The 26,111-nt window shown below is 34.5% G+C and overlaps 1 protein-coding gene across 27 annotated transcripts in view; it reads right to left on the reverse strand.

Moving 5' to 3' along the window:
* Window positions 1-10,167: 10,167 nt before the first annotated feature.
* The window catches only part of SORBS2 (sorbin and SH3 domain containing 2), a 451,850-nt gene continuing 435,906 nt past the window's right edge, over window positions 10,168-26,111 (reverse strand). For 25 of the 27 annotated variants that reach the window (XM_074276085.1, XM_074276086.1, XM_074276084.1 and 22 more), the window contains 3 exons: window positions 21,034-21,083; window positions 15,695-15,801; window positions 10,168-12,672 (listed from right to left, as the gene is read on the reverse strand). In XM_074276085.1, coding sequence (XP_074132186.1) covers window positions 12,611-12,672; window positions 15,695-15,801; window positions 21,034-21,083 — 219 coding nt within the window. In that variant the 3' untranslated portion in view covers window positions 10,168-12,610. The remainder of the gene's footprint in view (window positions 12,673-15,694; window positions 15,802-21,033; window positions 21,084-26,111) is intronic. The other 2 variants (XM_074276076.1, XM_074276078.1) reach the window with 1 other exon arrangement.

Consider the following 26,111-nt stretch of genomic DNA (forward strand, 5'->3'; position numbering starts at 1 on the left):
TGAATTAGTGGACAGTTCTCACCTTAAAGTTAAATTCAGGTTCAAAATCAGTCTTTGGCATTTAGCAGCTGTGACCCTAGGTGAATCATATATCTTGGTTGTTAAGATGGCCCAGTGAATAATAGAGTGCAGCACTTGTAGTCATGAAGACTTGAGTTTAAATCCAGACTCAGATATTTACCAGTTGAAAGTCCCTGAGCAAATCACCTTAACTTCTCTTAGGCTCAGTTTCTTTCCTGAAAAACAAGGATAATAAGAGCACCTACCTCACAGATTTTTTTGTGAGCATCAAAGATGATCTATGCAAAACATTTTACAAACCTTAAAGCACTACAAAAATATCAGTCAATTAATATTTATTGAATTCTTGCTATGTGTCGGGCACCACACTAAGCAAGGAATATTGTTGTTAGTATTATTATAACCTTTATGTGTTTCAGGCAATTTCCTAATATCATAGATTTAGAGTTCAGATCTTCTTGATCCAAAACTGATTTTTTGCTTAAAAAGAGGTGACTCTCCCCCTCTCCAGTCATTTTCAAAATCTATCTTAGAGCTTAGAATGCAGAATTTTCGGTCCAACTCTGCAGAGGATATTGAAGAGCAGTCTAGAGAGACTCTGGCAAAAAAGGAAAACAGTGACCCAGGAGCTGACCATGCATAGGACATAAGGATGCCCAGGACCCCCACCTTCCCTGCAGGGTTTTGCTTTCTCCTTCTAACAGGAGAAGAAGCAGCTGGTAATTGTGATCTTCCATTTTCCCCTCTGGTTCTATATTCTTTCTCTGGCTGCTGCTATCACGACCTACTTGGCTTGATGACACATATCTCTTGCTAATCTATATTCTTCTATTCACAGGAATGCTTTTATGCCTGTACTTTTAGAATTACTGTCAGAAATATTACTCTTAATTTACAGAAGTAATTTTTGATGATTTTAACTTAGCTACTTATTTACATTTCCCCCAAAGTCCATACTGTCTGCAACTCTTCATTGCATCTGTCTTCACAAGTATTATTTTAAAAAATGTAAACAGGCTTCAGCTAGTTTAGAATCCTAATTTCTTAATGTCTTACAATTTTATTCCAAATCTTCATTAGGAGCAGTGTAGATGAACCAATGGACCTTAGTTTTCCTTTCTGGAAAATAAGGGATTTGAGTTAGAATTTCACCTTTGACCCTGCCTACTTGTGTAACCACGAATAAGTCATTTTAACCTTTCTGGGCCTCCGTTTCTTTCAGTTGCAATTTGAGTATTGAACTAGATGATCTCTAAGGTCCCTTTCAGATTGATGATACTATCATAATTCTATGATCTAAATCCACTAGGGCTTATTTAAATAGGAGTTATTTTATAGCCATACCTCTTCCAGATAAATAGCTAATTTAAAAAAATGCAAAATGTAAAACTTAATTTTAAAAATTGTATTTTACCTCATTAACTTCAGCCATTTTTTCCACCAATTGAACTCTTTTAAGATACCCATTATGGCCTCAAATGTATTGTTTATTTTTCCCAGATTTGTATTAGCCTCAAATTTGATAAGCATTCAGTCTAAGCAATTACTCACATCACTGAGAAATGTATTAAATAGAATGTGACCGGGAACAGTGACTAATAGCTTCTCAACTAGAGATACCATTCCTAGGTTATCTGTTTTGTCAATTAATGCTGATTACAGAGTTGTATCCCATTTCATCCCACATCTTTCAATCTTAACCATAAGGATATTGGGAGTGTTTGTCAAATGTTTAATGGAATTCAGGAAATCTCAATCTTCTAGCTTAGGAATTTTTTCATAAACAGAAGTGATGGAATATTTGGCTTGGATTGCTTTTTTTCCCCTTCCTCTCTCCCCTCCTCTTCATTCCTGTCTTCTTTCCTGTCCTAATGATTGATATGATTCAATAATTTATTTTCATGTCCCAGGCACAGGATCTCCTCTTCCTTCTCTGTGATGAAGAATATCCCTTCTTTTACCCCCTCATTCACCTCAGCCATTAGGACTCTCCCTTGCTTGACTGCTGGCATAGTTGAATCAGGATTTCAGAAGAATGACATTTTAATTCTTTTCCTTTCCAATGACAAGGTATATAGTACATAAATCCCTAAGTGCTATATTATCCACAAAGATTTTTTAAAATTACAGATATTTAACTAGAGAGCAGTGGGCTTGGAATCAAGAAGGCTCATCTCCATGGGTTCAAATCTCACCTCAGAAACTTCCCAGTTATGTGACCCTGAGCAAGTCATTTTACCCTGTATACCTCAATTTCTTCATCTAAAAAATGAGCTGGAGAGGGAAATAGCAAAACACCCCAGTACTTTGCCAAGAAAACCCCAAAATGGAGTCATGAAGAGTTGGATATGACTGAAACAACTGAACAACAAACTAAATTTGAAAAGTTTTACAGAATAAGATGATATTATTTTCAATAACATTCCTTTACAGCTTTATAATGTCATACTTTACCTTTTTTATCCGAAGTATAAGTTGAGAATTTTTGAAATGCATAAAATAAAATATATAATATAAAACAAAACCATTATATTGAAATGCGGTTATAAAAATATTTTAAGAAAGAAATGAACAAATATCAGGTTAAGACTGTAGTAGATAAACTGGTTATTTTGCTTTTTCTCACTCCCAACATGAATTCCCTAGGTATTTAATCTATTTCACGAAGACAGGTCTTTCCTTTCCTCCTTATAGGAGCTTTTTCTCTTTGAATCTTTAGAATTTTACTTATCTTTTGCCCATATTTTCTGATGTAATTTCCCTAATGGAATTCTAGATCACAAAATGTTACCCTGACCCTCACCCCACTCCAATGTGCATTTCAGCAGATTGTTCCCCATTTTTCTTTCCTTCTCTGTCAAAAATTTTGACAAGTTTCTATCATTTTAACTTCAACTACCTCCTCTCTTTTGGTGAGAATCAGAAATAGACATATTTGCTTTGGTGGTTCTTCCACCATCTGAAAGATGAAATTATACTTAAAGCCAGTCAAAAAATGAGTAGCTTCTGTCCTTTGGGCAAAGAAAGCCCTACAGCAGATGTCTAGATAATTCAAATCTTCTATCATGTTTCTGTACCAATTTAGTAATTTCCTACTTAATTTGTTATCTCCTTTGTAATATACTCCAACAACAATATTGTTTTTATTTCTGACTTTATTCTTTTCACTCATTCTCTGCACCATGCATCCCATCTGTTTTTTTGATGTCCTTGCAAAAAAAGTTTATTTTAAAACATATTAATAGTTCTAAGCCTTTTAAAAGGAGAAATCTAGGAGTTTTTAATGTGGATTTTGTTTAGAAATATAAACATCTCTACACTTTCATTAAACTCATTTTGATCTGATGGATCCCTTAAAAGGGTTTTGTAAAGGTCTCTGGATCACATTTTGAGAACAACTAAAATATATAATGTTATTCAAATACCATATAACTTCATTTAAAAAATATATTTTGTTTCTTCTGAATAAGTTCTTATTAACATCTTACTTCCTCTTCTCCACAATGAAGAGATTGAACTTCATGACCTTTGGGACCTCTTATACCTCTAATTCTATGATACTAAACTTCAATGATATCTGTGATATAATTTCTCCGTCTCCTTATGTGTAAAATATAAATAATAATAATACTATTTAACTTACAAGAATATACTGAGAAAATCACTTTGTAAGTCTTAAATACTTTAGTGGATCCCGGAGTATCTGCAGGAATAATCTTCCCACTAGCATACATTTCAGTCCATTCATTGAAATAATTGAGGGGATTAGGAAAGCAAGTGGCTAATTCTGAAAATTGAGTAAATCACATTGACCATCTTGCCACTCAATTCTTTGTGTTCCCTTTCTATTCGATTATTGGTCTAGTCCAACTTCTGTCTTGTGAGAAAAATTCATTCAATTGTGGGAATTGAGAAAAAATCCTTATTATATTATTCGAAACTGGGAAGCTAGGAAGGCTAAGAAGCTAAACCAACTTTCCTGTTTAGAGATCCTTAATTGAGGACTTAGGTTATGCTGATCAGAAACCTGGTCAGAATCAAAAATTGATTCAAGGATTTTTCTCACAATTATACATCTCAAGCAATCCATCTCTTATCTGAAAACTGTCTCGATTGTTATTGTTTCTATGTTCCTTTAATTGTTTACAGACCTTTTTCTGATTTTAAGGAATTGCACCTATTTATTCTTCCCCTCCCAATTAGGAAAGTTCCTAAACTTTTCTCTAATTAGAGATCAGATTATTTAATGTTGTACTGAACCATTTATGTTAATTGACCTTATTTGACTATGTTTAATGTGTAAAAGTGTACCCTCTGTATTTGGGGTTCAACCCTAAGCTGAAAAAGGGATCTGGTCCCAGTGTTTTGAGCAATTGGCAATATATTGCTTAATAAATTAAAATGTTCAGATTGAATCTTTATTTCTTCAACCAATTCATTGTACACTTGCCATATCATGCTCTCTCATCCTATGTGATTCTTGCTCCTGTTTTTCTCTATTATTTTCAGTTGGGTTCCTGCCTCCACCTCCACCGGGACCTAAGTGCATTGAAGTTCCTTCTTTATTTCTAGCAACATTTTCATAATTATTAGGCCAACAGTTATTCATCATATATCATTTCACTGTCCTTGAATGGCTGCATCACCTTTTTCCCCCATTAATACATGTTATTCATAATATCTTTTATACTACTTTTCATACTAAGACACATATAGCCTAGATAAAATGAAAAACTTCTGGATAATTAGTACTGCTTTGGAAATATGCCGCTACGTGCTTACACACCCATCATTTACATCCATAATTCTATCTTCAATTGTAATTTTCTTAAATTATGCTATTCTGTGATTTGCAGTAACATAAAATCACTTATGGAGTATTGCTCTCAATCATTTTCTTTGCAGTAATGAGTAACTTGGGACCATTGAAAATCTTATACAATTTTCCAAATGGTCTCTTCATGTTCTTCAGATATGGGTCTAGTTCATTTTCCATCAGTAATATCTGTCCAAGTTATGTGTACTCATGAACAAAATGCTTCCATTTTGCATGGTCATAAGATTTTCTGTAATCATCAAATGGTTAAGACCAAGAGGATATATATTCAATGAATCTCAGTCATATTTTTTGGCATTATGACAGCAAAGACTTGGTTCAGTATCTGTATAAACATGTACATATATTGTAATATGTACATTGTAATAAATATGTAAATATATTTATATCAAGGACACTTTTTACAAAGATTTTATAGAGAAGAAAAAAACATAAGGGTTAGTAGTTGATGTTTTCTTGGTATTCATTTAAAATTTTATGATAGTATTATTACTTGTAAGCTTTTTCATTCTGTGGAATCTTTCTCTTTTCAAGACATTTTAAAATTTAGTTTTGTGGGTTTATTTCCCTTATTTCTTTTCTCTCTTCCTCTTCCCTCCCTCCCTCTTTTCCTCCTTCCTTCCTTTTCTTCCTCTCTTTCTCTCCCTCTCTTTTCCCTCTCTCTTTATCTTTATCTCTTCTTCTTTTCACTGTCTTTCGCTCTACTCCTTTCCTCTCTGTCTCTGACTCTGTATCTGTTTTTTTCATCATGCTAAATCTTAAAGTACTGTTACTGACGATGTTAGGAATTGTGTGTTCCAGTGTTTCTGGAAAAAAAGAGGGGGAGAGAGAGGATAAATAATAGAAGGAATAAACTCTGTTGACCAGTACATAATTAACCTGATTAAAAAGCAGATCCACATTATATTTCCAGCTGCAAAAAGTGTTCAATTCTGTGATTATTTCAGTCTTAGTTCTCCTCCTGTGAAATGGAGATAATTCCTCTGGTTCCTATTTCATGGAGTAGTGAGAAGGAAAAGACTCTATAAAACCTTAAGACATTATATAAATATGAGCTTTTATACTCAAATCCTTCTCCCTAGGGAGAGAGTGGGTAGTTGGCAGAATAGAGAGAGAGCACTAGGCTAGAGTTAGAAAGGACTGGATTTGAAGTCCATCTCATATACTTTCTGGTAATGAACAAATCACTTGAGCCTCAGTTTCTTCATGTGCAAAATTGGGAAAATAATTCTTTTAATGCCAACCTCAATAGGATTGTGATGAAATTTTTACTGGGAATTAAAATGAGGAGATTGTTTTAAAATAACTAGGTTCTTGGGGACTGACATAATATTTAGTTATATTTGATTGAATGACCCTTGAATGTCTTTTTTTGGAGTTGATATATGGAAAACTGGTGAAGAAAAATCGTTCAAGCAAACAAAGTGCACTATCTATGCACTTACACAGACAGGTCAAATTATAAATAGTCATGACAGCAGACCAATCATATGACCCAAACATGTGCCTTCTGCTTGCAGTATATACTTCTGTTATCAGTGTCAGTAAACATCCATCACTGGAGGGCAGAATCCTTTTAGGAGAGATGAACCTGTAAGGTTTGTCTGGTAGAGTTGGGCAATCTTGGCTGTCTTATTGATGATATTCACAGGGGTTGTTGTTCAAAGAAGAGAACTTAGGTAGATTGCTTCTGAACCCTTGCCTACAGAGTTTAAACAGTAACATGCCAACCTTAGGAATATAACTCATTAAAATCATTATTCTGGGTTTGTGGTAATGGATTTTAGTTTATGTATCTCATAAGACTTCATTTGTATAAATAAGCTAAGTAATTTTTATTTACATATAAGTGAATAGGCATTTGAAATACAAGCAAGTAGAATAAATGTTTTAATCTAAAACAATCTGTGAAGGAAAACCATTTAAATAACACTTTGTCCTCTACTGGAAAAAGAAGAAAAGGTGTAACAAGAAAAACAAGTTGTAATGATCTGCTTAACCAGGGCTTCGTCCAGGATAGGAAATTTGAAGTTTTAAATTATGATTTTAAAAATTGATAGACAGTGTAGTCATCTCAGGAAAGAAGTAGGGGAGGATCCTGATGGTGTTAGAAGCTGTGAAAGGTATGTAAAGCCAATGACAGGAATGCTGAGAGTGGGGGAAAAGAACACTGGCCTTTCATGATGTAGGTGGAGGGATGGAGGCCGTGCCTAGGTATGTTGACTCAGTACCAATCTCCACTAAGGGGTTCCCTCTCAATACATCACATTTTCTTGGTGGAAGAAGTATGGCTGCCAGGTGCTATCAGGGAAGCAAACCCTCTTCCCACTCCCATCCAAAGTTAAGTGGGGTGTTCAATCTTGGTAAATTGTCTAAGGAAGGAGGGCAGTAGCTCAGTCCCTGACCAAGAAGTTCCTGGTTTCCTCAGGATACCTATGCCTCCTTAATTCTAGGAACCTTTTGACTACCCTGAAGTTTTGCTTTTCACTTTAATATTTTTCCACAAAAATGGGGGTAAAGACTAGATTAAATGTCTGATTGAGTACACCCTAGGAGGGAAAAAGAGATACCTTTGAGAATGGACTATCCTAGAGAATTGAAAATTGATTAAATTAAATAGGAGGAAGAAAGGTAGGAATGGAGAGAAGGAGGAAAGAAATAATAAAGGTAGGAAGAAAGGGAGGAATTAGCTTCATGAATTTTAAGGGAAGGTCAAAATAAATTGGGTCTCCAATACTCCAATACTCCCATACTCCAATACTCCCACATTGTAGATAGAATTATAATTAGGAAATTATATAAGACAAAAGCATGAAAGACATGTTTGGGGGAAGGATATAAAGGAGGCAAGGGAGAACCATAGAAGAGAAAGAATTCACCCCTTAATCCCTATTGGAAAGCTCTCCCTTCCCAGTATGCTTTTGCCTCCCATGCTGAGGACCACTTTTTCCTCTCATTTTATCTTCTCTAAGTGCCCAACCTTTTTTAAGGAATATTGTACAGAGATCTGTGTGTTTGAAGTAACAGTAACTTGGAGGAACCAAAGAAAGCCCCATTTTCTCCTATGACATTCAGTTATAAGACTAAGGGCCATTTTTCTAGAATGTCCAGTACCCCAAACCTTCAAAGAGAAGTCAGAGTTCAGACTTAATAGAAAGTGCCCAGATAAGTAAGGAGATTTGGATTCCAGCTTTCTCTCCTATCGCTAATTCTGGGTCTCTTTTCCACAGTAATGGTTCCCCTTGCCTTCTTCTTGATACTAGACAATATCCACCCCATCCCCCACCCTCCACCATCCAGACACCTAAGATGCCTTTCATGCTTTTGTCTTATATAGATTCCTAATTATAGTTCTACCCACAGTGTGTGGGATTGGGAAAGTAATGAAGACCCAATTTAATTTGACTTTGCCCTAAAATTCATGAAGCTAATTCCTCCCTCCCTCTCTTCCTCCTATTTAATTTAATCAATTAATTATTGGTATCTAGACCTCTGATTTTATAAATGTGACCTTGGGGCAGTGAGAGGTAAAGATCATACCATGGCTAGTATGTGTCTAAGATAACACCTGAAGCCAGGTCTTCCAAAGTTCAACTCTGCCCCTTTACCTACCTGCGGCCTCTATCGGGATGGTGTTTTTGTAATTTTTTTTTTTTAATAAATAGATGATTATGGATATGGACTGATAATTAGTTCCTAATTAAGAAGTTACTTTTATATATTGATATTCTAGTTTTTTAAACATAAATGTGCGACTTCCTTGACTTCTGGATGATTTTGAATCACCTGCATTTTGAAGGCAATGGGAATCAATTTCTGATTATCCATCTTTCATCTTTAGATTGAGACTCTATAGGTTCCTTACAGAAGTTCCAACGAAAATTAGCAGCTAGATGGCACAATGGATAGAACATTGGATTTAAAATTGGGAAGAACTAGGTTAAAATCCTGCTTTAGACACTTATTGTGTGATTCTAGGAAAGTCACAATTGCTGCCTACCTCAGATTCCTCATCTGAAAAATTTAAGTAGCATTTTCTTTACAGGACTGTTAAGAGGATTATATGAAATAACATCTATATTTTGCAAACACATTTTTAGCTCTCTGGGTTTTAGTTTATTTATCTATAACAGCAAGAGGTTGAAATAGATTGCCTCTTGGCTCCTTCAGAATCTATGTCTTTGTTATCAGAAATGTTTTGATTACAATATGATTACAGATTTTAAGGAATGAAGAGAAAGACAGGGATTAAGAAGAAAGTTTGGCATCTTTCTTTGTGATTGAGTTTCCAGAAAAGGATTATGTGTGTTTTTTGATACATGGATGAGAGAGGTGGATAAATATTCTAGTATAGAAGTCATAGAATTAGAGCTGGGAGAAACAAGCTATCCAGTGTGATTTTCCAAGAAATGGTTATCCATCCTCTGCCAATCACTTCCACAACAACCCTAATTAGCTCTTCCCTATTTTGATTTGAAATTGATCTCCTTGTAACTCTACCTGTTAGTCCTAGTTCTTACCTCTGGGACCAAAGAGAAGACATCTAACCCCTTTGCTGACATATCTCCCCACCCACAAACACTCTTTTACAGGCTAAATATCCTCACAAGGCATTTTTTAAAACCCATTCTTTCCTCCAGATGAATGTCACTTTTGTAAGGTAGAGAATGGGTATTTAAGAGTAAAAGATGAAAAAGGAAAAGGGCTTACAATTTTGTCATAAGGAAAAGAATGTCTTTCTGTAGCAAGGGATTTAAAACAACTTAAAAGTAAGGACACTTATGTTGCTGTTGTTGGTTGGCAGTTTTTCAGTTGTAGCCAACTTTTGTGATCTCATTTTTTTTTTTGACAAAATTACTATAATGATTTGCAATTTCCCTCTCCAGCTCATTTTAACATATGATGAACCTCAGGCACACAGGGTTTAAGTGACTTGCTTGGGATCACACAGCTAGTCTGTCAGGCCAGATTTAAACTCCAGAATATGAGTCTTCTTGACTCTAATCCCAGCACCCTAACCATCTAGTTCTTCAGTTCTTCAAATAGTTCTAAAGCTTTTTAGATCACGTTTAATCCAGCTATAAAAGATAGTGGAGAGAATATGCACATAAATTCTTGCAAGTAATATGTACTCGGCCTTGCTACTCTTTTGGAAAAGATGCCTCCTTTTGAGGCAAAAATAACACTACATGCCAGATGTTTTAGTAGAAAATGCTGTAAATGCTAGTTTAAGAATAACTCAAAAACAGATTTATGATGGCTTGCTCTAAAGTTTATCTCCATATTTGCAACAACAAAAGAGACCAAAGTAAGCACATTTTCGTTTAGTTTATGTGATCAAATAGGATACAAATACACAATTCTTCTTCAAGATAACATAGCATTAAATACCAGGAAGAAAAGCTAAGTGTACTCCAAGCAAAATTTATTAGAAGTCTATTCAAGAAAAAAAACCACAGACCTTTGCTTGTAAGAATTCAATTACCTGAAAGCCAAGTGTGAAAAAAAATTATTTCCCCCCTTCTTTTTAAAATCAGATAGAGTAGAAACAGCATTTTTCTTAAATATTACAGGCAACAGATATTGAAGTCTTTTTTTTTTAATCATAAATGGCATCAAAGGTAGTTACTAATCATTCCTCTGCAAAGCTGCATGCAGCTGATCTAGCTGTGAGCCCCAAAGCCTTTGCAATAGAAATCTTGTCATGACTGCAGCATTAAGAAGGGTAGGCTGCACAAAGGTGTTTCTTTATCTTCAGACTAATGACATTTCTCTGTAATAAAGATATATACATACATTTCAATTTGGCTGCTAAGACCATTTTTAAAAATTTATAAAATTTTGCATAAAAGCCAAAGAATTGCACTCTCAAAGTAAGCATCATGATTTGTGAGTCAGGAAAACCTATTGAAAATTTTTTCTTCAGTTACTATAAGTATGGGGTGAGGATTGAAAAGGAATTTTTTCCCATTTGTTACTCAGCTAAATGGTTCTGTACAAAAGAGAGGCAAATATATGTACAATATTTGAGAGGCTATGTCCATTGTGGGGGAAAAAAATCAACAACTGACTACAGGTGAAAAGCCATTAAAAGTCTGTCATTTATGAGGTGCTGAAGAATCCAAATCTGAACAGTTCTTGTATAAAGTCATAAGAATTCTTAAGCCACATCTCTGAGTAACAGAGGCATAATTCGCTGCTATTCATTCTTGTGGGTTCTGATTACCAGTTAATCACTATTTAGTATGGTCTTAAAAGCTCACCATACTTTGGAATTCAAATTTAGATAATCTAGAACAAACCATTCATGGAGCCAAGACTCAAACCTAAGTCTAACCCCAAAGTCAGTGTTTTTTCCAGGACCCCATCCTGATAAATTCCAAGATTTGGGTCTCTCAAGGTACCCAATTTATGGTTAGGAAAGAATTTACACAAATACACACTCTGGGAGACACAGGCTTAATATACTCCTGTCTTCTAATACAGACACTATTTGGACTTGAACTCTTACAGAAATAAGATAAGTGGTGCATTCAAATAATTGCTTTGTTCATTAAAGGAAAACAAAAAAGCAAAGCAAAAACCTGGATTAATACTTCTGATGTTTCTGAAGTGCTATATATATATATTTATTTTTATAAAATAATGCGTGCCTTGGGAGTCTAACATTTCCATAAATGTGCAACATATGCATATGTATTGTACGTTCATATACAATCATGCATGTATATGTGCATACACATATGCAATATAATAAAAATAAAACCAGTACATAGCTCTTGAAGATACTTTCTGTGAGTATCTTGTTCAAGGGTCTACGTTCAAATGAATTTTTGCACTAACACTGCTTTTATTTAAAATTAATCTGATAAATAAAACTAATATTTCATAGTTCATGTTGCTGATTATAACATTTTTAATATAAATTAGCAATTCAACTTTAGAACGCAACACTTTTTTTTTGCTGTCCATCTTTTACCTCTTCTTTTTCATAGTAATTACTTAAAGTTGTAAATTTTCTTATCATTTACACTTTTAAAAAGTTAAAAAAAAAGAAAACCCAAACCAACAAAAAGCCAACTTCTCCAACCCTTAAGGAAAACAGTCCTATTAGAAAACTCATGTGATAATAAAATCATGCTTGTCCAAGTGAAGGTTCCTACTTTTGCTGAAGATTTTACAATCACTGTGCGTGTTATAACCAGTAAACGAAGGCAAACAATCACTGAATTAGAGTTAAAAATATATTTTCAACTAGAACAAGAGGCAAACTCGTGATGCAGCAAAGTGAAAATAATGTATCCTGCCAAACTAAAGAGGTGGAAATGCAAATATCAGCATGTCCTAAGGAAACATTATCTTCCAGCTGCCTCAGGGAGGTGATCTGCTAGAGTCTTTGATTAGGGTACCAGAAAAGCTTCTCTGTGAGATGCTTCTCATTTGGACTCCAGATTTCATCCATGTTGTTTCTATGTATACTACAACTCCAGGTTGTTTTTGTGTTTCAAATTGTAAACGTTTAAAACAGATAACAGGAATAAGTACAGTTTACAGCAAAACCCTCCAGCCTCTTCTCCCAGAGGTGTCATGGCAGCTGTAACACTGCACTGCAAGAATGAAGATGGTGATGATGATGCTTAAAAGCCTTCTGTTTGTGAAGCATGGAAACAGAAGGCCTGGGGAGCATGTTTTCCAAGGAATTTTATGTGAATGTATTGCTGAAATGCGGCATAAATAAGTAGAGAAAAGAATTCACAGCCTCTTGACATAGTTTCCCGGGAAAGTACCAAAGAATTTGGTTCTTCTTGAAGTTCCTGAAAGTAAGAAGCAAGAAATGAAAGGAGGCACAACAATGAACCATCACTACATGCATGGGGCCTTGAAGACAGTTTTCATATCCAAGGCCTTGCTGGTGCTTCAAACACCAGAGGCTTTAAAGAGGAAGGAGGGAAAATCCATTTTAAGACTAAAAACCATCACAATCATTAGATTCTCTATGTTGCTTTATGTGAAGGACTGAGCCATGTAACTATATTCTATGTCTATCGAATTTTACCAATTGGAAATATAACATTTTGGTAATCAATTTATAAATCTAAGTGAATTGCAATGAGATTTCAGGTATGAGGTTGGCTCTGAACAGTAGGGTGGGATGAAATTTTTTTTTGACTGGAAAATTGAGCAGCAGGAGATTGCAAAGAAGAAAATGGGAGAAGTAATGGAGGTATATCTTAAAACTATATCTTCCAATATAATTCTCCAAATGAGGTGGAAAGCTTGCAGAGTAGTGGTCTACAGCTGGGAGATATAGGAGGTAATACTTGGGCTACGTAACAAGAGTAAACTTTCCCTCTTCTATTTAAAAATAATTTGGATTCCAGGAGCATCACAAATATCCAGATTTTTCTCACCTTATTTATAATGAAGGTCATATCCTTCATTAAAAATCTTACTTGCTCAAAATCTTAACAAATTAGATTAATTTTCAATGAGTTACACAAAATCAACATATAAATGAGAAGAAACTGTGTTGGGGGGTTTGGAAGAAAAGGCATCATTCGTAGATGTGATGTCTAAGTTATCAAAAATGTTTCCATGCAATATTTAAATTGAATGCTAAAAGGGTATTCATCAATGCATTTTGCCTCAGGAACATTCCATCAAAGAATCTTTTAAAAACAGCAGATGCAATATGTAACTTAGAATTTCCAGCACATTTAAGTATAAGCAAGTTAATTAAAAAGAAATATACTTTTTTTTTTAGTTATTCACCTGAACTTTCTGTCCCATATTTGATACTTGCTATGTAATTAATCCCCCTTTAATTTATTTGCTTTTACTGGTTGCATAAAAACCACAATTGGAAGTGGTCAATAAAGGCTGCAATCATGGATTTTCTCTTAGTTACAGAAAAATGTGTGAAGTAATAGAAAGATGCTTAAATTGGGAATCAAGAGAGTTGGATAAAAGACATGGTTTTCTTTTCCTAGATCTGTTACCAAGAGCAAGTTGCCTTTTCTCCCTTCATTTGTAAAATGGGCACTATAATAGTTACACTACCTATAAGGCTCATAATAAGAACTGGAGGCAAAGGAGGTTGGTAGTGAGGAAGGACTATGGGTAAAGTAAGGAAAGAGATAAAGGTAGAATAATCTAGTTCTCTTTCCATAACTATGTGTATGTGTGTGTGTGTATGTGTGTTTATGTATGTATTTGCTTTTCTAAGTACAGTTTTGTTATCTACCTATACCTTTATTTGTAGCACAATGAAGGTGTTCCCTAAAGCTTAAATATAATTACTGGAGACCAGGTATGGTAGTGTATACCTGTAGTCCCTATTGCTGGGGGTGTGTGAGATGGCTAAATCTGGCGAAATACTTAAACTCAGAAATCCTGAGTTTAAGTAGAGTATAAAGTTGATCAGGTGTGTGTACTAAATCTGGCACCAATATATATGGTGAGTGCTTTAGGGCCACCACACTGCCTTGAGGTAGAAAAACAGAGCAGGTTAAAGCTCCTGAGTAGATCAGTACTGGGATTTGGTCATGTCTGATTGTGATACTTTCAGCCAAATGAGATAGAGGACTAGTCTCAAAAGAAAAAAACATCATGGGACATTTATCTGTCTGAATAGGTCTTTCATACTTTCTGCTTTCTTGTCACACATTGGGCATTTATCTTATTCACAAAATCTTAATGAAGGAAATAGCTAACCTTTTATTTGTGTCATGGCCCCAACTAGCAGCATAGTGAAGTTAATAGGTGCTCATGTTAATGCTTTTAAATACACAAAATATATAGAATTACCAAAAAAAAAATCCAATTTCAATTTTTTTTTAACCAAGCTTATAAATCCCAGGGTTAGAACTTCTGGACTAGCCCAACAACTCAGATCTGAGCTGAATTCCTTCTACTAAAGCTTGGAACTTCTGAGCTCAAATAATTAGTCACTACCATAGCAGTAGGGACTACAGGTATGTGCTACCATAACTGGTCACCATGATTATTTTTAACCACTTATTAAAGACTTTCACTGTGGTATAGATGTAATAAAATATAGGTAATGTCATCCTTGAACATCCTTGAGTTGAATTAGAAAAGACAGAAAAGCTACTCAACTCTCCAAAACTGCAAAGGAAAGTCTCTTCAAAGGATATTGGAGAATACCAGAAGACATAGAGAGATAATAATATTGTACATTCCTGACAAATGATCATCCAGCCTCTACTTGAAGTCAGTAAGGAACCAATACTTCCAAGCTAAGCTAACTCTACTTATAGAAAGATCTAATTGTGAGAAAATGATTTTTTTTCTTATATCAAGTCCAAAGCTATAACTTCTAGCCCTTTCCATATATATGTGTGTATATATATATATATATATATATATATATATATACATATGTATATATATATATATATATACATATGTATATATATATATACATATGTATATATATATATATATATATACATACATACATACATACATATAGATAAATGACAGAAGTCTCAGAACTTTCCTGATTGACCATATATATATATATATATATATATATATATATATATATATATATATATATATATATATATAAAACCTGGAGATTATACTGTGAAGTCATACCATTGACTTGGAATTGGACTGAGACTTTTTTTAAAGAGAAACTTTTTTAGAATTACATAGTGCATCTGCATTTTTATATATTTAAGAGGTCAAGGAGTGTATGAATTCAAAGAAAGCATGATTTATCATTCAGTAGAAAACAACAAATTATGCAAAAGTGTGCAAGCAAATTATGAACAAGCAAAATGTATATGAAAAGAGCTGGACACATACCCACAAACCATCCATCATCACATTTCTCCATCACATCAATGACATCGCTCTCCCTGAGCTCCAACTCATCTTCATTCCTAGGAGTATAGTTATACAGAGCCTGAAACCTTAAACAGGACAAATACAAATGCGTGTGTTTAAACAGAGTTCTTTGCACCTTTGCTAAGCTAGAAAAGGAGGTGAAATTGTCACTTTGGTTGGAAAAATGGGATTCTAACTAAAAATATCATACTAAGGAACATGAAATTTTAGTCAACATGGAGAGGAAGAAGGTAGAACTCTTCATTAGGGTACTGGGCTGGAGTTATGATTACATAGTTATGTAATTTCACAATTCACGCTATGAAGGCAGTCTGATTTAATTTTTTTTGAGTTTTAAAGACAGATGCTTGTTTTGTCCATCTGATGACTTTGTCTCACACAACTTAGATAATGAAATTAAATGAAAAAAAAAGTTATCATGATCCACCTACAGAAAGTAAGAAAAGCTCTTAGAGAATCAGTGTTTCTGAAGATAGCTATTTAGTATCACAAATATCTGTGGCATAAATTTTGAAAGATTTAGTTTTCAAAATACATTTTTCATTAAGAGAAACCAAATAGTTTAAATATATCTCTTGAGTACCGATGTGGGAATTTGAAAGAGTGCCATTCTTCCAAAAGAGGAGTTCATTTTTTAAAGCCACTTTTTTTTCCATTTCATTTTCATTACCTATTAAAAATACAAACATGCGCATACACCAAAAAAGTCTGCTGGCACATTGGATGGCCATTCTCTTTGTATTTATGCAATGATCTAAGTAAGACCTGCTTATAGATGGATGGGTTGCAACCTATACTAGTGGAATGAAGGTTCACACTATTGAAAACATGTACCCATGAAAGTATTTTATCTTAATAAATTTAAAACCAACTAGAGTTTGTGGAATAGTCTCAGTGGGGGGAAAAAATCCAGACAGTACATTTTATGCTGGTTTATGTATGGATTACAGACCAGGGTGAAACAATGGAAAGCAATGGATTTTAAATGTTCATTGATTAATCCAATGACAAATAGCTTAAAGCTACATTTTTCATGTTATATAAGAATTACAAAGATTTTTTTCCACCCCCCCACACTCTTGCACAATTCCTTCATATCCCCCAAATAATTAATTGAACACTAACATTCCCCAGAATTCCATATTTCTTGCGAAGCTATAATAGAAGAGTAATAAAGAATTTGGGGATTCTAGTATCACTATCTTATAAACAACATGAACAATGGCATCTTAAAAACCAAAAATACAATATCTGAAATGGCCAAGGAGAAACTGGTAAGTAATTAACATGACTGTGTGCATCTGAGAATTGAAGGCTCGGGAAGCCAGTTTTATATGGCTAAAATATATCTTCCTCATGGAGAATAAAAAAAATAAGCCTGTTTAATTCTCACAAATTGTTATGCAGCTAGAAAAATTGGAAAATCATAGATTTGGACTTGGAAGAGACTTTAGATGTTACATGTTTCAGTACCTTAATTCTACAGCTGAGGAAACTCAGGTCCAGAGGGTATTCCCTCTTATAATCTTATAATATGATAATAGAGGCTTATAATCTTACAAAAGGTTATACAGCTATTAAGTGGTAAGGCTAAGTCTAGAAACCACATCTCCTCCGGCCAATGTTCTTGTCCCTACTCTGTGGTCTTCTCTGGCAACATTCTCACAAGACTTTGCTATTTGCAGTCCCTCAATTAATGGTAGATAAAAATAAGGGCAGCAAAATGTTTGTGGCAGCTCTTTTTGTTGTAGCTAGAAACTGGAAGATGAATGGATGTCCATCAGTTGGAGAATGGTTGGGTAAATTGTGGTATATGAAGGTTATGGAATATTATTGCTCTGTAAGAAATGACCAGCAGGAGGAATACAGAGAGGCCTAGAGAGACTTAAATCAACTGATGCTGAGTGAAATGAGCAGAACCAGAAGATCACTGTACACTTCAACAACAATGCTGTATGAGGATGTATTCTGATGGAAGTGGAAATCTTCAACATAAAGAAGATCCAACTCACTTCCAGTTGATCAATGATGGACAGAGGTAGCTGCACCCAGAGAAGAAACACTGGGAAGTGAATGTAAATTGTTAGCACTAATATCTGTCTGCCCAGGTTGCATGTACCTTCGGATTCTAATGTTTATTGTGCAACAAGAAAATGATATTCACACACATGTATTGTACCTAGACTATATTGTAACACATGTAAAATGTATGGTATTGCCTGTCGTCGGGGGGAGGGAATAGAGGGAGGGGGGGTAATTTGGAAAAATGAATACAAAAAATAAAAAAATAATAATAAAAAAAAAAATAAGGGCAGCATTGGGGGATCATTTGGCACTGAGAAAATGGACACTAATGATTCTGACAATGCTGAGATCATTTAGGAATGGGAAAATTAATCATTTATAATTATTCTTATTAATTATAATTGATATCAATTATATTTATTATTATTATTATTAATTATATATGTTATATATATTCATTAAAATTGTTCTTTAAGTGGGAAAACAAAATTCTGGTAAAATAAGGGGAAAGTGGTTTTGAGATTCAGGATCTAAATATAATCATTTGTATTTAGGGCACTGACATATTAACTTACTCTTAACTTACTGGAGCTTTACTGAACAGAATTGTGGACTACTAATGGCTTGGATAAGGTCAAGAGGGTCAGCCTTACACATAGATGGAATAGATTGCCACCTATATGGTATGTTCAAAAGGAAATCCAAAAAGGTTTCTTTCTTTCTCCAAATATACTATTTTGCTCTTGATGCCTAAAATTCTACCATTCTACCATTTAGGTTTATTATTTGGTTCCTAAAATGAAAATATATTGAGAAGAGGTATTCTAAAAGCCTTATTATTCATTCTTACCTTATGGCAAACTATTTCATTATATTGTTTCCTAAGAGCTGATTTTCAGTATAGGAAAAAGGAATGTGAAAGCACTGGCTGGCTTTGGTTGGGGAGATGGTGCAGAACAGATTAAGGACTGGGATTTGGAGCTAGAGGACTTGGATTCAAATCCACACACATACTAGCTATGCTATGGTGGACAAACAATATTTCTGGGCCCATTTCCTCATTTGTTAAAAAGTCAAAGGTTGTAAACATTTTGGGAGGTCACAAACCTCTTTGGAAAGCTGGTGAAGACTGAATCTCTTCTTAGAATAAAATTGATCATTCATATTCATAATGAAGACATTTATCAGCCATTGTACAATGTTGCCCATCAAATGGCTTTTTTTTTTTTTTATTGAATAAATGACATCTAAAATAGTTCTTATCTCTGAAGCCCTACGGAAAGTCTCTTGGTATTTCCAGAAGATGTTAAAAGTTTGGGGTAAAATTAGTTTGGTTAAATAATGGGAAAAAACACTCAGAATTTTGAATAGTGCCCTCTGCCTTGGGAAGTGACCTATATTTGAATATGTTGTCATTGTGTAATCTCATATTATCCTCTTTGGTGGGGGCAGAATCTGGGTCATCAATTTGGCACTGTTGTGTATTTTTTTTCCTGAGGCAATTGGGGTTAATTGGTTTGTCCAGGATCATACAGCCAGGAAGTATTAACTGTCTGAATTCAGATTTGAACTCGGGTCCTCCTGACTTCAGGGTTGGTGCTCTATCTACTACACCAACTAGCTGCCCGGGTCACTTATTTTCCAAAGTGCTTGAAATTGTATTGCTTTTCTCTGCACTGATCACTAATTTTTCAGAATGGAAGGAGGTTCCTGGTTCAGGGCTTTAAGACCCTGGGCAATTATATTATTATTATTTTGCTGAGGCAATTGGGAATTAAGTGACCTGTCCAGGATCTATGACATAGCTAGGTAGTATTAAGTGTCTGAGGTCAGATTTGAACTTGGGTCCTCCTGACTTCAGGGCTAGCACTCTATCCACAACACCATCTAACTGCTCTAGCAGTTACTTTATTATCAAAAACCAGTTTGCAGGTACAAACTTTGATTTGGTCATAGGATGCTGTGTCTGTGTGTGTTTACTGAAACTGCCCTGCTTTCATTTCTCTCATTACCTGGGAATGTAAATAAAGAATTGAGGCATCTTCCCAGGAACTTCCTGCTTCTATTAGTGTTTAAATCAATTTAGAAGGGATACTTTCTCTGGGTTGGGGGTTCAATCATGTGGTAAAAGCCTAAAAGGACTGTCCTGTAAGACATACTGGAGGAATAGGAATGAGTGATGGAAAAAGCAAGATGCCTTAAAAGGATAGTTTTTCTTTTAGTGAAAAATTTCCCTTATTCCAAGAAAAGGCAAAATTTAATTATTCTTGAATCTTCTAAGACTCAGAACCTAGCTATTCACAAGACTTACTTAAGGATCTAAATGAAGCCAAGTTCTCCACCTATATTTCATGGAATGTAACTGAGCGGTATTTTTTTTTTAAACAAATAATGTTTTAATTAGGTTCCAGATGCCATTTCCTAAATACATAAATACCCATCTGAGGCTCTCTAATTCCATAAACAAAAATACTGAATCTGATCATCAAACTAGAAACTGCAGGCTAATTAGGCATTGCTTTATAAAGGTAAATGGAAGAGATAATTTGTTCGTCTATAGTTCCATAAAAGGAACAAAGACATCATGACGGTGATGTCATAACTTGAGAGTAAGTTGCATTTAAGTGAAGCAAAATTGTACAAAGTCATCAGCCTTTCTCTTTCCTTCAAGGTCATCAAGGTCCAGTGATAAGACAAAAATCAAGACGACTGCCAATGGCTTCTAGGATGGATCACTATGGCTGATGTGAAGGGGAGTATTTCTCGGGCTAAGGAACTAGATAAGCTTGGTTAAGTAGCAACAATTAATGAAAGGCTTCCATTTGGAAAGGGCCCTTCTGGGAACATGCATCAGAACTGTATCAGAAAGTTCCTTCAATGGGCTATTCTCACTCATCTGTTCTCCCAATAACAAGGTGAGCTGCCTGTCTTACAATGAAAATGATGCTTGCTAGGAGTCTTAATGAGGAAGGAAAATTGACTCATAAATCTTAGGAGGAAGTCTAGCTCAATGATAAAGCAAAGACAAGGAACTCTTCATCTAAGCATGACTTCCTGATGGTATGTAACATTAAAGTTATGGGATATAACACGGGTGAAATACAATCAGATTAGATTGCTTATTTGGAGTGAATGAAACTCTGTCACTTAAAGAAATTTACCATCTTCCCTTATGGCCACACAGATTTTGTATTTGAGCTCCCTGATTATTCCTCCCTTCTTTGTTAGGATTAGGGTTATTCTTGAATTTAGAAGAGAAGAAGGATACTTACGGTTCCCCCCCACCTTGTATGTTTTCATGAGTAAACCCAGGGCGTTGTGGCTGTAATGAAATGATTTTAAATGTAAAAAAAAGTATAGTACATTACTAAGTAAAGGTTTGGATAATGGCATGGTATTTTTTCTTGACATTTAATATTTCCTGTTGTAAAAAACCAAGAGGAAAGAAAAAGCAAACAATAGGACTATTGCAGGATTAAGAATTGGAATATTTTGAAGGGAATTGTCAAAATTAAACCCAAACAATTCATGTCCAAAATACTTGGAACATATCTACAATCTAGACTCTTTACATTTTAAAGAACTATCACAAGTCCCATTGATTTTTCAGAGGCCAGGAATATTGCAAAGACGCAGACACTGTACCACTTGAATGGGACAGGATGGACAACAGCATATACATTCTTAGTCTCCCGTATAGTCTCAGACAAGCAAAAAATAAATCACATTAAATTTTGACAGCAAGGGAGTCACAGTCATTCATTATGTTTTTCCTGCACGGACAACATTCTCATGTACAGTACACATGAAAATATCAACTGGGCAGGCACCCCATGCTACATTTGGATTAACACTGTCCCTTTTCAAGGTGAGGAAAACACCATGCAGATTTTAAAGGAAAACAGACGACTTTAAATAGACTGGAACAAACAATATCCAGGTAACACGTAACATTTTACCTTATTAGAGAAATACTGGTAGATATTTCCAGTGCACTGAACCCTCAAAAGAGTTTCCTTTCTTTTTAAACTAAGCATCAAGACCAGTATCTGTAATAGATACTTATAATATTGGAAATGATAAGCCTTAGCATCCTAAATCACTACAAAATTTTTTCATCTAATGGAAAAAATAGTACTTTTCATCAGTAGGTAAATTCTATATCAATCTGTAATCTCTGAGTGATCTAAATATATCTTCTAGGAAAAATGCTACATTACATTAATTCATCACACATTTTTTTATATGCACCCTTATGCTGCATGAAACAGGTATAATGTAAACATAAGATATTCTCCAAGTCTGCATGATAGCTTACTGAATACAATTCTTTCATGACCACTGAACTGAAGTAATTAGTTAAATGATCTTAAACATAAAAGAAAGATACAGCTGGATTTATGAGACACTTAAGAGTAGAAGTCTGATAGGCTGTTCAGAGCTTTCCCTGAAAATGCTTATCATCTAGTGATCCAATTTTATTTAGGACACAAAATGTATACTGTAGGTAGGCATCTTGGTAGCAAAGTCATCATAGTACTAGAGTAAGAGTCAGGAATACCTAATTCCAAATTGGGCCTCAAACACTCACTAGCTATGTGACCCTGGGCAAGTCAACTAACCTCTCTCTTGCCTTAATTTCTTCATCTATAAATTGTGGATAATAATAGTAGTATTTACTTTCCAGGGTTGTCTAAAATGTAAACCTTTTAAAGCACTTTGTAAATGATATCTATCCTTAAAAACACAAGGAAATGATGAACTATAGTGGTTTCCTTTTAGCTCAATGATGAAATGACTTCACAATTTCTTTCTGTATAACATGTGAATAATAAAGCTCTTCTGTTCTAAGTAGTTTTATTCAAAACATATAATGTATAAAAGAGCCCTTGTAATGTACATAACCAAATGTTGTCCTGGGTAAAAATTAAGGTCCCAATTCTGAATGGGCTCAGTTGTAGAGAATGCCTCTCTAAAAGTAATTGTACAATGCCCCCCACATTAGTAGGATTTGAAGTTTTGAACTCTAAATAGCATAAATACCTTAGAAGAGCTGATTTTTGGAATTACTATTATTTTTTTGCTCCACTGTCTGCCTATGAGGCAAACCACAAAGGAACTAAAAGACCTGGAGAATGGAACAGAATAATTCAATGCACAAATCATCTACCTCAAAGGCAGGAAATTAAAAATATGACTTGCCATTATCCCCTATTTTACTACCACAAATTGCTGTTACACTATCAATATCATATAATGATTAATGTTATGAAAAATATCATCATCATCTTTAAGGTCAAATTGTGACTAACAATTACCAACAGTTACAAATTATAGCAGAATGAATTCAATATATTTTCATTTGCCTCTATTATATACAAATATAACACTGTAATACATATACATATATGTCCAAGTCATTTATTTATTTTTGTTTTTAAAATTGCATTAAATACAATTTTATAACTAGTACCTAACCTAACTAGTTACCTAACAATTTTAGAACTAGTACCTAACCATCCTTCATTTAATTAAGAAATAATGTTCACCATAATTTTCAAATTGAATATAAAAGAAACTTATCTTATTTTTGGTTTATTTCTTTAATCGCTCATGCTAATGAAACTAAAGTCATAAAATCAAATTGCCAACCAAAAAAACAACCCAGTGGAGTGAGGAATGAGGAGATTTTTCATAATTTCTATTTTATAGCTATACTATAATTGCTAATCACTGAAATTCTATTACCTTAATTCCTCTTTTAATTCTTTCAATTTATCTCACTTGGAGGTTCAAGTTTATTGTTTTTCCCTAATTTTTTTCATCTACGAAAACTGATTAATTTCTATTATAATCATGTACTCTCACCATATTCTACAGGCTTCCTTTATGTTTAACCCTGAGCTGTCTTTCCTTTACATAAAAAAAAAACAACAACAACAACAACAACAAAAAAAAACTTTCAATGCTTCTATGGTTCTTAAAGAATTCTTTTCTTTTGTCATTGTGTGCCACTGGATTCATTTACCTACATAGGTCAAATTGTTGCAGTCTTTGATGGGAAGTACCTTTGAATGTCTTTTAAAGGAGAATATATACCTTTTACTTCCAATTACTCACTGACTCACTATCTCTCCACTTAGTTGTACAGATAACATCTCAAATTAAAACTGTCCCAAACTGAAATCATAATTTCTTCCCATCTCACCCAAATTGCTCTTTCTCTAACTTTGCTATAAAAAAAAAATCAATTCTTTCCCCAGTTACCCAGGCTCAAAAGTTGCCATCTGACACTCATAGGTTCTGGATAAATTCTATTCTAGGGTTCCGAAGGAATCTGTAACATATAGCTGAACTGCTGTGAGAGATCTCTGAAAATGCACAGTGCTACATAGGCTAAAGACAAATATATGTTCTCTTTCCAAAAGAAAAAGAATGTGGACTGTTCAAATTATAGATTGGAGATCTTAAGCATGATTTTTGGAAAATTCTAGAAGTTAAAAAGATAGTTTGAGAGCAGTTAAAAAGGGAACAGTGTTTACTAAGTGCCAAAGTGGATCTATTAAGAATACATTATATTACAGGTATAGAACTTGGAACAAAGGTATAGTGTCTAGATGAAGAGAGGGGATTGTACATTGTATTTACCCTGGTCAGAAACATTTGGAATATATTTTCTTCCAGGCATCACATTTTCAGAAGGATATTGACAAGCCAAAGGAAAGTACCAAGAAGGGTGTAGGTATGTACAAGTTATGTCATGCTTGTTTAAAAAGAACTTGGGACATTTAGCTTGTAGAAAAGAATGCCTTGTAATAATTTGACTGCTGGAAGAATATCCAACAAAATTTCTTGTATTTGGATGTTCTTACATTTTAATGTGAAAGAGTGATTAGATTTGTTTGGCCCTAGAAGTCAGAACTAGGAAATTCTAAGGGCAAAGGGTAGGGGAAGGATGTGTTTTTACCTCAGCACAAGGAAAAATTTTTGAACAATTCGATAACTAAAAAAAAAAACAAACCAAAAAAACCCCCAGAATGGTAGAGGAGGATGTCAGTTCAAATTCCACTTATCTGGTCCTCAGGTTTCCTCAACTGCGTGAAGAATGAGCGGATTATACCAGATAACTTCCAAGTCCTTTTAAGCTCTAAATAGTTCCCCATCAATATAAATCTCGAGTTAGAGCTATTTGTTGAGGATGTTGTTGAGGTTATCGCTTCAGCTATGGGTGAGACTGCCTTATTTCTGAAATCCTTTTGAATCATGAGGTTCTGTGACTTTCATTCCTCCCCTAGTCCCAAAAGCCAATCAGTGACCAGTTTTGTTGTGTCTTCCTCTAAGAAATCTATCCATCTCATTATTTCTACTTCCTCTATAAATATTGTACTTCGTTTCCTCATTTTCATTCATTTTCCTCATTGAAATCCTTCCATTTGCTCAGAAATATTCAATATTTCCCTATGATCTCCTAAACAACAAACAACACTTCCTTCCCTGACTTCAAACCATCCATAACCTGCCTTGGTTCAACCTTTTTCTCATTATTTGCTTCACATTCCCAATATCCCCAAATCCCAACAAACTCAACTAAGGGCTATATCCTTTTCTTGTCCAGCTTTCTATTACCTTTGCACCCTTGTTTATCTTTTCTCCCATATCTTGAATTGAGACCTTCCTTGACATCATCCCTCACCCCATCCTTCATCAATTTAAATCCCTCCCTTCCTTTAAAGGCTTAGTTCAGCTATCTCTTTTTCCACAAAATCTCTCCTAATACCCTTAAGCTGGAATTTATCCTTCCCTCTTCAAATTTCTCATAACCCTGTCTAGATTTCTCCTTTGCTCTTTTATCACTTTCTGTTTTCTGGTAACTCATGCTATGACTCATCCCTCCTATTAAAAGGACTCTCATATTTCATTTAGGATCTAGCATAATCACTTGCACAATATAGATACCCTTAATTAAACATCTGTTGAGTTATCAGACTGAGAGACATTCAAAAACAGATTCTGATCAAGTTTTCTTCTTTGGGGGACAAGTAGGAGGTCTTGATCAGAAGATTTCATTGCTATAAGTAAATGCTGGGTAATTTATCAAAGCAAACTAATACCTGCTCTGCAGCTTATAATGTTAATGTTATTTGGGACCCTGAGGAACTCAATCACTTTCCTAGAGTCTCTTTGTCCATATGGGTCGAGACTTGAAACCAGATTTTTCAACTATTAGATCAGCCATCTGTGCATGACAGTTTGGTTATACTTACTAATTTGAATGGCCACTCATTAGTCTCTATTTGGATAATTCAGAAAACCCACCTTAGTGGAAGATGACTAGTTATGTAACACTGGG

This window comes from Sminthopsis crassicaudata, chromosome 6 (genome assembly GCF_048593235.1).
Source record: "Sminthopsis crassicaudata isolate SCR6 chromosome 6, ASM4859323v1, whole genome shotgun sequence".
NCBI lineage: Eukaryota > Metazoa > Chordata > Mammalia > Dasyuromorphia > Dasyuridae > Sminthopsis > Sminthopsis crassicaudata.